Source organism: Pararge aegeria, chromosome 14 (genome assembly GCF_905163445.1).
Source record: "Pararge aegeria chromosome 14, ilParAegt1.1, whole genome shotgun sequence".
Taxonomy (NCBI): domain Eukaryota; kingdom Metazoa; phylum Arthropoda; class Insecta; order Lepidoptera; family Nymphalidae; genus Pararge; species Pararge aegeria.
In genome coordinates, this window is record NC_053193.1 from 16,595,519 (window position 1) to 16,609,217 (window position 13,699).

The following is a 13,699-nucleotide window of genomic DNA, read 5'->3' on the forward strand; positions in this document are numbered from 1 at the left end:
ATATATCCCGATTATTGCACTCTGTGTTGTCATGTATTAAATTTAATTAAGAGTGCATAGGTAACGCGCACGAAGCACGCGGGAAACAGACAGTATTAGTACAATATGATAAACAGTGTAAGGACAATCTGAGTAATTTGCATAATTTAAAGGTCTTGTCACATACACCATTTTAGTAGGACCTAGTAGACCGTTTTGTGTCAGTACTCGTCGCAATACTTCTTCGCGTTATATTTTCAGCCGATTGGCGCAGTGGGCAGCGACCCTGCTTTCTGAGTCCAAGGCTGTGGCTTCGATTTCCACAACTGGAAAATGTTTGTGTGCAGAACATGAATGTTTTTCAGTGTCTGGGTGTTATATGTATATAACAAGTATTTATGTATATTATTCAAAAAATTATTTATCCGTCATCTTAGTACCTAAGCTTACTTTGGGGCTAATGAATATTATAAGTTCTTATGAATATTATATAAAAAATATTCAGTCGTCTTAGTACCCATAATACAAGCTACGCTTACTTTGGGGCTAGATGGCGATGTGTTTATCGTCGTAGTATTTATTTATTTATTTGTATATTGGTTGCGTAGTTCGGTCGTGAAGTAAAGACAAACACACTTTCGCATTTATAATATTCGTATGGATAAAGTCACCTAAGACCTTGAACACGATGACATTCTAACGCGAAATCTTGTTAGAACGACACACAAGTTCCACTAAATGACATAACGGTGAAATATAGCGTACGCGGCTGTACTGCAAACCGTCTCATTTCCAAGCTGAACAAACACTGAGCAGCAATAAAAGATGCCCCAGCACCGTATACGGGTGTATACGAAGCCCGAAGTCTTAACTATTTGTCAAGGCAATCTTTGAAAGTAAATATATACAGTTCTGGATCAAGTTTTCCTCGAATCCGTGTCGTAAGACCTCACGTTTTAAGTTTAAACCAATACGTAAAAAAACTTCTATGTTAATCGAACATCGCACACCCTCAGCCCGTTAACTTATGAGAGAGTATTATAGAGCATATTCCCACCAAGTTAATCAAATGCGGTTTGGTGGACTTTAACGACTATTATATCGAAGACCGACGGCTTAACTTGGGGCACGTTGGCTGACATCGCCAATTTCCCAATAATTCATTTGTCAATGCAAGGTAAATACGTTAGTGTGGTTGGTCTAGATTCTTTATTTTTCCCCTGTACAGGCAGGGGATAAACGAAGACAGGTTCTATTATTTTATTGTTTATATTTATGTACACAACATAGGTTGTTGTATGAATTTTGGTGGCTGCAAAAAATATTTTTATTATTCACCAAATATTTAAATTTTCCCTCTGTCTATCTTTGCGTGAATCTTTATTTAGTAGTAAAAACGGTCTACGATCTAAACCTGGTCATAATTTTTAATTAAAATCACCTCGTAATAAGCAAGAAAGCCGACCTCCTTTGTGTATCCCCCGGCCTTCTGCCGCTGACTAAGAAACTCACTTTAGTTCAGGTTAGACCAGAGAAAGTATTTTTTTGGTCACTTTTTTGTTAGCACTATTTTATAATTTTATTTTATTTATCATAGGTAGGTACATGTACAAGTAAAGTAACGTAAAGTAATTATAATAATTATACAAACAAATGCGTACCTCACAACTTATATTGGTGTGTATGTAATAAATTTTTTATTTATTTATTTAAACTCTTTATTTGTACACCACTACACAGTTAGGAAAATAAAGGACGAATAGAGAGAAACACAAAAAAACTGGAGTAGAATACAAAAGGCGGCCTTATCGCTAAAAAGCGATCTCTGCCAGGCAACCTTAAGATTAGGAGACAACAAGAGCGAGAACAAATAGGTGGTGTAAAATTATTATAAACCTACATACCAATAACTACATACGAATACATAAACAAAATATACACAAATAAAAACATAAAATAAAATATTTATAAATAAATTTAAAAATAATAAACTAATATATATTCTGAAAAGCTATATTAATTAATAGTGATATAAAAATAAAAACCAGTCGTCTTATTGAGCAAGATAATAAGCTTTAACTGCATTTTTAAACATATCAAGCGATTTTGCCTGCCGTATGTTCGTAGAGAGAGCATTCCACAATTCGATAGCCTGAACTGCGAAGGAAAGCTTATAAAACTTCGTCTTGTGGAATGGCATGCTCAAAGTCAGCATACGACAAGATCTTAAGTCAGATGCCGCTCCTACAAAGTTAAACTTATCCTTCAAGTAAGGAGGTATTTTGGGATTAAATAACACACAGTACAGAAGCGAAAGTACGTGCAGATCCCGGCGACGGCGAATAGGGAGCCACTTGAGCTTTTGACGAAATTCAGATACGTGGTCATACTTGCGCAAGCCAAATATGAACCGAATAGCAAGATTTTGGAGACGCTCAAGTTTGTTCAGTTGGTCCTCAGTCAGATTCAGATAGCTTGCGTCCGCATAATCTAGAATAGAGAGAAGGAGAGAATGTGCCAACATAACTTTGGTAGGGATCGGGAGAACAAAACGTAGGCGCCGTAGTGAGCTCATGGTTGCAAACATTTTCCTACTTAGCTCTTTAATATGAGTGGACCATGAAAAAAAATAAATGTATGTAATGGTGAATTTCAAATCTGCTGTCCCTGATTTAGATAAAAACCTGTATTACAGGCGACAGTGCTCTCCTTAAATTGTTGTCTCGATGATTGAGTGTATGATTGTGCGTGTGAGTTTGCGTCGCGTAGGTACTTGTACTCACGTATATGTTTGCTTATACAAGATAATTATTTTATTAAATTATATAAACATATATAAATTCGTTTTGCAGGTGTGTGTGTGTGTGTGTGTTTGTATGTATGTATGTATATGTGTGTGTTTATGTGTGTTAGAGTTTTACATATTAATTCGATCCTAAGACTTCCAGAACCAGATCCTAAGACTTAACTGTAATATGACCTGGTGGCAAGTGTTGATGCAGTTTAAGGACAAACCTGTAAGAGATTGACTGTTATTTGAAACATCATCATATATCATATATCATCATCCTATATAGCCTACAACAGTTCAATGTTGGACTAAAGGCCTCTCTTAACTAACTTATCACGCTGGGCACCAGGCAGTGGCGTGCATAGAAGGTATGCACAGGGTATGCAGATGATATAAAATGAAGAAATCTACAAGTTATAAATACTTAAAGGTAGGCTTTTTATAAATTCAAATTCAAATTCAAATTCAAATTCATTTATTTCAAGTAGGCCTACTTTATAAGCACTTTTGAAACGTCAAGTATGCATGTTTGTGTGACTCTACCACCGGTTCGGAAAGCAGATTCTACCGAGAAGAGCCGGCAAGAAACTCAGTAGTTGCTCTTTTCCAACATCAACATTTACAATCATTTTGCTATCTTGCGGGAGATGAGAGCGAGGCTGGCTGCTTCCATTCTACCTTGTCATTGAGGAATTCATCAAATGTATAGTAACCTCGCTGTACTAGATGCGTTTTTACACATTTTTTAAATGTATGCATTGGTAGGTCAAGAATTTCCTTAGGAATCATGTTGTAAAAGCGTATACTCAACCCCACAAAGGAGTTCTGCACCTTTCGCCGACGATATGCAGATATCATTAATTTATGTCCGTTTCTGGTAAGTCGATTGTTCATTTCAGCTTTTTGTTTATAAAGAGTGATATTTTGTCTCACAAAGACGATATTATTATAAATGTATTGCGTAGCTACTGTAAGAATACCTATTTGTTTAAATTTTTCACGAAGCGATTCGCGTGATCCAAGTTTATATATTGATCGTACGGCTCTTTTCTGTAGTATAAATATACTTTTAATATCTGCAGCTTTTCCCCACAGCAAGATCCCATAGGACATAATACTGTGAAAGTATGCGAAATAAACAAGCCTAGCTGTTTCAACATCGGTAAGCTGTCTAATTTTCCTGATTGCATATGCAGCTGAGCTGAGTTTACTCGCTAGGCTTTCTATATGGGTACCCCACTGTAGCTTACAATCTAAGGTCACTCCTAGAAAAACAGTGGAGTTTTCTATTTCAAGTGTTTCTCCATTTATTATGATGTTTTTATCAATTTTTTTTACGTTAGGCAAAACAAATTCCAAACACTTTGTTTTTTTTGCATTTAAAAGTAAGTTATTAACAGTAAACCAGTCTGACACATGTGACAAAGCACGGTTTACGTCGTCAAAATTATCTTTGTTTCTATCAGTCTTAATAAAATAAAAATAATATAACTCTTACAATGCCTATCCTTAAGTTATTTATAACTCGTACTCAAGATTTTATTCATTTTATATCAACTGCATACCCTGTGCATACCCTCTATGCAAACAATTAAACCTATACCCGGTAGGTTTCTACATGACATCGTACCAGAACGCTAATTTACTTGGCCTCATGCATTAGTATGGCTGCAACTAGCCACGGTAGAGGAATTGCATTAAACCAGACCAGAGAAATATCTGAAATTATAAATTCCCGCATTGCCCCCCTAGGTTCGAACCCATTTTAAGCTTGCAATAAATGCCTTAAAACGTCACTTTTCCATACAGTAAATAAACAAAGGTGACGTTTGACAGCAGTGATTTCATTACGCCTGTCGCAGGATTCCCCTCTGAATGAGAAGCGTTTGGGCATAGTCTACCACGGTTTGCAAGTGCGGTATGGAAAACTTCACACAAACTTGAGAACATCATGGAGAAGAGAGAGATCTCTCTGATCTAGTTCTAGTCTTGTCACTCACCTCGTAATACGCAAGGAAACCGGCCTCCTTTGTGTACTCTCCGGCCTTGCCACCCCCGCTGGCTGGGGAATTCACTTTAAAGTTGTTCATGTTTGACAGGGTAAAGGTTCGTCCATAGGTTGGCATACCTGGAATAAACAAGATTCTTAGAATGCGTCACGTAACTACGGATCGTGGATATCTTAAAGGCAATTTACTGTATTGCTTTAAATTAAGGGAACGATGAAAACGGCTTATAAAGGTTCTTAAAGGTATAATTCTTGAAATTGCACGTGTTGTGAGGAGGTTCCTCACTCTGGACAGCTGATTGTTGGGGTACTCATAAGCCCCGCAAGCGGAAGAGTGGTTTTTTTTTATAAATTTTTATTAGTGGTGGTTTTTTTTTTATATTTTTTAAAAATATACTCAATAAATAAATATACTACGACAATACACACATCGCCATCTAGCCCCAAAGTAAGCATAGCTTGTGTTATGGGTACTGAGATGACTGATGAATATTTGTATGAATAATATACATAAATACTTATAGTATAATTATAACCGCCCAGAAATTCATGTTCCCTGATAGACATTCACGTTCATCACACAAACATTTTCCAGTTGTGGGAATCGAGCCCACGGCCTTGGTCTCAAAAAGCAGGGTCGCTGACCACACTTCTAATTATCTACATATAGCAAGTTAGACAGAATTTTGTGGCTACTAATTTTATGCGACGTACTTCTCCATTCTAAACTGTTATTGACTTGGATAAAAAGAGATCCACTTACCAATAATAAGTTTATCTTTGGGCGCTCCAAGTTTGACCCACAGATGAGCAGCGTGATCCACGGAGAGCTGTTTCCTATACTCGGAGTCTGTGGAGGGCGCATAGAGGGGAGCGTTGTGACCGGTTTCTCTTTCCCATTTTCCGTGGAAATCGTATGCCATGACGTTTATGAAGTCGAGATAGCTGTTGGGAAGTTTATTACGTATAGAAACAAAGAGTTTTTCAAATAAAATATATACAATGAACACACACACACATGCAGCTTATCCATACTTCCATACTTAATATTACAATTACAAAACCGTGTCTGTTTTGTGTGTGTTCTTGGTTCGGAACATCAACAGCTCCGATACTGATGAAATTTGACACAAATATACACTTGGTTTCACCCTAAAGATGAACATAGGATATTTTGTATGAAAAAGTACCGATTTTAAAGGATTTTTTATAACATAATTTCATACCTATGCACAGCTTCACAGCTAAATCGATCGGGGTGAAATATCTTGGTGACGGTGATGCGAGTTTGACGCTTTTCGTTCAAGCAATAAGTAAACATATATATACACTGTAGACATATAGCTCATGGGAAGCGTGCGGTGACGATCATGCGAGTTTGAGGCTTTTTGTTCCCCCAAAAAGTACACATATATACTAAATACTGTATACATACACCTCATGGGAAGCATTTGGTGACGATGTAGCAAGTTCCAGGATTTTCACTTGAAAAAGTTTCTACTCGTGGACAGGTAATGGTAATGAATTCTCAAAGGACAACTTACCTAGCAACCGCAGGGACATCGTATCCACTCTTGATGTTGTCTGGTCCCACGGGGACTGCAGCGGTGAGGAGTAGACGCGGCTTCTTAACTTCTTGCGCTTCTGCTTCGAACGCTTCGCGGAGCTCTGTTGACAAAATAACATCATATTATTAATATTATATGGAACGCGATTATAACCCATTGGGTAAGATTTTAGCCATTACTGGGATAACATAAATGAATACACGCGCGCCTCTAAGTTTTCGAAGTTATGTGCGTTTTAAGCAACTAAATATCATTTGCTTGAACGGTTAATTAAAACATCGTGAGGAAACCTTGCCATAGTATTCTCAAAGGCGAGTGAAGGCTACCAATCCGCACATGGCCAGCGTGGTGGACTACGGCCTATACACATTCTCGTTCTGAAAGAGAATTGCGCCTTAGCGGGCTGGTAATTGCCGGAGTATAAATAGCCTATGCAACTCTCGAGCTTTTAGACTGTCTGTTTTCGTTAAAAAATCATAAAAGATACTATATGACCCGGTTAATTTCGTACCACCACTATTTGATTGACTTACTGGGCAAAAATACGTTGAAAATTGCACTTAGCTCTGCTTTTACGCTAAAAACACAGAAACTTTATTTATTAGTATGGATCTGGATGAAAGAGGCTCGTTAACCATACAAAATATATGTAAGGGCACACCGAAGAATGATTACATATGAAAATTCGGTCCGAGCGAGCAACATTTCAAACTAATGCGAAAATAATTGCAGCTTCCACCCGGCGGCGGCGGGACATTTGCGAAGGAATTTTAGAAAGGCCCCTCTAAATGTAGCAAGGACAATGCGGTTCGACTAATGCCTAGGTTACTTACCTAGTCGCTTTGTCGTGATGTTTGAATTATTGGAAAATAAAAATGTGAAAAAGTTGCCTAGAATATTTTAAAAAGGTACTACAAGGTTGCAACGATGATGCGACCAAAATGCAAATGTTGGGGGTTGAGGTGGGTTTTCTATATATAAAGGCGACTTTTCGATGGATCGACCAAACAGGCACTATTAGGAGATCGCTTAAAGCGATAAGACCGCTTTTGCATCTTTTTTTTTTCTTTAACTGTTTCCAATATTTGTATTATGAAATCTAAGCTTAATTTGCTATACTCCGCAACAGCAAGGGGATCTGTATGGTGTAATTTATAATTTCTTCAATCCGTATACTCCACACCAAACAGATCCTCGGCAATGTACCCTCTTACGCACGTTCCGCCCCGAAACCGTCCTCAGGAGCCGTGGAGGCCGCGTAGTTTAAGTTTTAAGTTAAATAATATAACTAACGATATATAATAACTCTATAACAAAGTAACTTTAATTGAGTCTATTAGATAGGAAGAAAACAAAAATTAACGTTTTCCGTATAAAAGGGTACTCTGCTTATGTAAAAAGGGCCGAAGCCTTAAATCTTAAGGGAGGCAGGCTTTGTTTTAGAAAAGACATTAAAACTGGATTGAGCGACATTGAAAGGTTCCAAGGGTGTCCGGAATTAAACTCAATCCTACTTTAAATCTTTTAAAAGGACATTAATTCTGAAATGGAAGTTTTATTGCAAGTTGATAAAATTCTGTTGTATAGTATCTAGGCATAGAGTTAAGAACATACAGAGTCCTCATTCAGCCATTATTGTATGCAGTGCATTGTGTCAAAAACAGTGAAAACGCCCCGCGCACGACTCACTTTACACAGCGGAATGTTGCTAAGTCAAAAGGTTTTTTTCCCATTTTATATGAACGCTTAGAACATTAGAGGTAAAATAATTACTAATGGTATGAAGTGAGTAATCGTTTGTTCGAGAAACCAATCTAAAGTGGAATGGTTTTTGATGCTTCAATTTAAATCGCATGCACGGTTTCTGTACATTCTTTAGTCTATCCAAGCAACGTATCATCTTCATGACCTCCGTAAAGGTTTGAGCTGTATGGCATGGTAAATATATTAAATCAGTGTGGAAAATACGAAAACACTTTCGAAAACACAAACTCGCACAGATGCACGTTCCGAACGAGGCTCCATAGTTTTGAACGTTTGTTCGTAGTTTCCATACTTCTTTAATATATTTACTGTGGCTATATGGTCTTATAAGTAGGTAACAAAGGCTACTTTTTAAAGTAATACTTCTTTAGGCGCGACTAGGGATTAACTCAGATTTTTTCTTGACTCAGACGTCTGTGTAGTTTCAGCTATGTAAAAATAATAATTTGGATTGGTCGTAAGTATATGTAATATACTCCACGCTTCTTGACTTTACGCCAGCTAGTGGCAAATGTCATAATCAATAGCGATTATTTATTTCCAATATTCTCAAACGGATCAATTGTGAATAGGAAAGTGAATAAAAATTAAACAGTTTCAAAACAAATATTTTAAATTGCAAAGTTTTTGAAAATCTCTAAATATACTTGTTTATTTATAACTTTTGTAATAAATAAATTATTAATAAATTTTGCTGACGATTGCGACATTCTACAATATCCAATGACAAGGTTGTGGGTGTTATTACAATAATATACTTATGAGGGTAGGCCTTAAGGTTATTGAATAAATGATCCAGTCATCTTCCAATAATGGTTTGATTTAGACCTCTTACTATAACATGGTGTCAGGTGTGGAAATATACATAAGTGATAGTGATAAAATAGTGATACTGATCTAACCTTCAATTTTTCACTCTCAATTATTCTATTTAACAAATGAAAATGTTTTTAAAATGTGAAAGTGATAATAATGAATTTAAAATAAAATAGTGAAATCATATAACATGAAATGGCGGAGTCCCAGGAACACTTACATCAATAAATAATATTAAAAGTTTTACTTCAAACGCGCGTAAAGGTTACACGCACACACTTTTATCACTGGAAAATGGTTTTGACGTGAGGTCTAAAAAACCGTAACAAACCCGGACGAAGAACTCAGGACACAGCTAGTTTCATAACAATCCGTATTATTTATTACCTTCATGTTATTCAGGCACGAATTATTATTACTGTTCCAGATAAAATCATTAATATCTCAAACGTTAACGCAAACGAGCACAAGTATCTATTCTAGTAACTGGAGGAATTTATCTTCCATTCACTGTCAGCTCGTTAGAACGTTCACTGCTACTAAGCCTTCAATTTGTGGGAAAATATGCTCGTTTAGTTTACGCCAATTTTTATAGCTGACAGTATGACGTGGTTTCTTATCTGCTCGTTTTGGATATTTATAATAAAAGTTGAGTCCACCGTTATTGTTCCGATCGTCGTTTCAGTCAATGGTCTTCTCGCGAAAAGCTTCGACCAACATCTTAAGAAGCTTTCGCTTGGTTGTTGGATCAAGGGTCGAATACAGAAGGCAGTAGTCCTTGAAACGGCGCGTATTGTGAGTAGGTTCCTCACTCTGGAGCCCTGACCGCCGATTGTTTGGGCATTCAAAAGCCCCGCAAGCCGAGGGTGGATGTTTTTTTTATAAATTTTTAATAGTGTTTTTTATTTTTTTAAGCATTGTTAAGAATTTAAAATAAATGAAAAAAAATAAATTATAGAAAAAATAATAACTATCCTTTATTGCGATACTAAAAAAAAGTTTTAAAATAATTGTAGAATCATCAATCATCTTTGCAGTGTTTTTTTCACACTATCACATAAAAAGTCTCAAGTCATTTTTAGTATAGTCATAGCAACCCATTACACGGCACGGGTATGGGCTCGGACACGGGTCTCCTCCCACAATAAGAAGGGGTTAAGGCCGTAATCCACCACGCTGGCCCAGTGGTGGACTTCACACGCCTTTGAGAAAGTTATGGAGAAGTCTCCGGCATGCAGGTTAAAGTTAGAGGTGTAATTCGAACTGGGCACCACGAAAGTGAAGTCGAACTCCTAGCCACTGGGCTATCACCATTTATAAGCACTTATATAAGATAAAACAATATGGGAATTAATAGTTTGTATTTTTTTTCTGCTCTGGTCTAAAGAGAAGCTTTGGTATTGACACTTTTTTTTTTCTTGGTTTAATCCTTATGGATACCACCGCACCACGGGGAGGCACAGTGGTTATGTCGGACGTACCGGCTAAAACCCCACGGTGTTCCGACAAGTCTGGTGACTGGGCCACGGGAACGCTTTCGCACACAACCGCGACCCAGCTAGCGGGGCCCGACATGGCAGACCCTCCGCTGAGACCCTATAACTCTACAAATTGCAGAAGGTGCACGGCGAACACTGGGTGCGAACTTCAGTATTGACCCTGGTTCAACCTACCAACAAAGACTCCAAGCAATTTAACGTTTTGATACTAATGACCCGTGGTAACCTTTAACTTATTGGTTTAATATACTGCCATACAGCTAACAGGTTAGCCCGCTGCCATCCTAGAACCGCCTTGATTGCAGTCAAGGACTAACTTGTAGTGTTATAAAATATGTGTTACTTTGTCTTATAATAAACACTTTAACATAAGGTCAGCATTATTAGGAATATAATATATACTAACGAAAAGTGTTAGAATAGTTTTAACATCTTCAACATAAATGTCGAGGTCATGTGAATCATACCTTATACTTCTAGCGCGAACTTTTGGCCGCGATTTCGTCCGCGTTAGTTTAAGTTTTTAAAGAATCGCGTAGGAACAGTTGATTTAACCGGGCTTAAAATTAGGCAATACCTAGCTTCAGGATGTAAGCTTTATGTAAAATTTTATCAAGACCCGTTTTGCTGCGAAGCATTTTAAAAATGGCCCTTTTTTAGCCATCCGGAAACCGTTCTCCTGTGAATTTTCGGGACACAAAGTATTTTGGGTTACGACGAAATATTTTATGTCCTTATCATATCTTTGTGGCAAATTTTATCAAGATTGGCGAAGGTTGAACCAAACTTAGACAGTAAACATAGAGTCTGACAAAATTTCGTAATCATTGTGCGTAAATTTATCCATTCATTCTACTCAATATAACCCGACATATCTAGTCGCTTCGCCCTCCTGTGCTACAGTCAGTGTATTTTGCTACAGTCGTTTTCTGATCTTCAATAGCCGAATTTCACTACGCAGCAGAGCTTACAGATTTTATTTGGCTTCTAAGGATCGTAGCGTGATGTTAAATAGCCTATTGCCATTCGCAGAAATAGGGCTACTAAATAAATATTACTAATTAGTAATACGATGGGCAGGTCCATAGAAAAGCACATTCAAACCACCAAAAAATAGCTCAAACTCATTATATTTAATATTAGTATGGATAAAGGTCAGTAGTACCTATGTTCTAAATCGTATGCATTTTAAGAGTTCGTAAGATTTAATCATTTTAACCTTGCTCACATTTGATAAGGTCAATAACGGATTATTATTGTTTACTGATGATACATCACGTTTATTTAAAGACAATCCTCGTGAAATTGTCTGTCTCTGGAACTACCAAATGAATTAAAAAAATATTTTTTGCATTTAATAACCTAGTTATTTAGGAACGATAAAAGGTAATTTAAATTACGCTAAGGCTCATAGGAGCTAAGTTAGTTTAAAGTGGGATAGGGTATATGGTGTATGGAAAAATTTATTTGTTCGCAATATTGAAGTCGCAGGTAGCCGCAGTAGCGTTAACAGGGTATGTACTATAGTCGTAAAAATGTAATAGGCCCGTTTTGACGTTTGTGCAAGACCATAGAATGTAACTTGGAACGAAACTGAAAGAAACAATTAAATAAAAATCAATCACACAGTGTTTTAAAAAATACGTAAATTTTTTTGGGACGTTAAATAATATGAAAGAATATATCGCGAGTATTCTTTTTGCGCTTACTTTATAGTAGCATGCAATTTATAATTGTTGCGAAACGTTCCGAAAACAGTTACGTTCTCAGTCTTTTTTTTTTTATACTAGAGCTGTAACCATTTTTTTACTGAATATCGAAATTAAATATTGTGTAGTTATCTTTACTGCAAAGAAAGATCTTGGTTCTCAAAATGGGTTCTAAATAATGAGTCTGAGTTGATGTATCTGACCAAGCGGCACATGACTGAAGCGTCCCCGCGCGCACTGCGCAGTTTTTCGTTCCTCATCTTGCAAAGTTCACTGTGCGCTCGTTTAAGTTTGATATATATTGTTTACTATTACGTTAACTATGGCTCTTCTATTTTGGACATTAATTTAAAAATAGTGATTTGACACGATTTTTGTGTTTGTTGTTATGTAGTACTCTGTTTCAACATGTTGAAAAGTGGACGTATAATCAACAGCCAGTCACGCGTATTGGTTGTGAAGTTAAAGGAATACTTTTAACGAACGAACACTTTACAATTCATAATAATATCAATCAAGTACTGATACAAACTTGAATTGATTTATCGTGAGTATCGAGTCCCGAGTCTTATGGTTCCATAACTAGTTACGTCGCGATGACAAATGTCAAAACGGCCTATTACTTTTTTCCCGACTATAAGCGGGCACATGATATGAAATGGAATAAATCTCCAGTAAGTACGAGTTATATAAACTTAAGGGTAGGCTTTTTATAACTTGTTCAGTATCTACCCTTCAGTTTCTTATAACTCGTACTAGGGTCCAACAGAAGTATTCCTTAAACAGATTTTTTTTCAATTTTTTTTGATTTATTCATGACTTTTATATAAAATTAATCTTAGAGCAAAAACCCCATGATAGTATTATTATGAGACAGTTTATTGTTTTAATTACCAGTTGTATTTATAACTGGGAATTAAAAAACAATAGTTATATTAGCGATTGTTGGACCTAATCCCCAGAATTTTTCCTAATGTCCGTTCGCTAAAACGCAGTGGTTTTGACTGAACTGAACTGAGCTCTGAACTGTCTCTACGTGATAATCTGATAAATATAGTTCTTTCTCGTTATAACCTTATTAAATTGATATAATTATTTACTGCTTTAAGATGAGTTTTAAGTAGTTTTAGTTTTTAGTGTTCGATAAAAGTTCCAAATTTTTTAACTAAGATGTTCGTGGTTAATCAATATTTGTTAAATATAGTTCAACGGGTACGTACCACGATAATATTAGAGGATTTGTCGATATTTCAACCCAGTTGCAAGGATGGTCTGCGGAGGTACGAGATGTCAAGCTGTATGTCACGGGCAGAATCTGACTACCCACTTTCATGTTCTTTTTGTGTTCAAACCAAGAAAGCATCGTACAGCTTCTCAATTTAAAAGTGACGTTGCCAGTGTAGTGTGCCGAATAGTTCGTGAAATACCAACAAAAAGAACTCGTAATCGGGTAGTCAGATAAATAATCATACTACGACAATACACTCATTGGCATCTAGTAAGCGTAGCTTTTGTTAAGATGACTTTTTTTTTTAAATATGAATAAGATAGATAAAAACTTCTAA

The 13,699-nt window shown here is 36.5% G+C and overlaps 1 protein-coding gene across 1 annotated transcript in view; it reads right to left on the reverse strand.

Moving 5' to 3' along the window:
* The window catches only part of LOC120629249 (chitotriosidase-1), a 52,968-nt gene that overhangs the window by 19,208 nt on the left and 20,061 nt on the right, over window positions 1-13,699 (reverse strand). The window contains exons 3-5 of the mRNA XM_039898124.1: window positions 6,323-6,446; window positions 5,542-5,723; window positions 4,771-4,898 (exon numbers count right to left, since the gene is read on the reverse strand). Coding sequence (XP_039754058.1) covers window positions 4,771-4,898; window positions 5,542-5,723; window positions 6,323-6,446 — 434 coding nt within the window. The remainder of the gene's footprint in view (window positions 1-4,770; window positions 4,899-5,541; window positions 5,724-6,322; window positions 6,447-13,699) is intronic.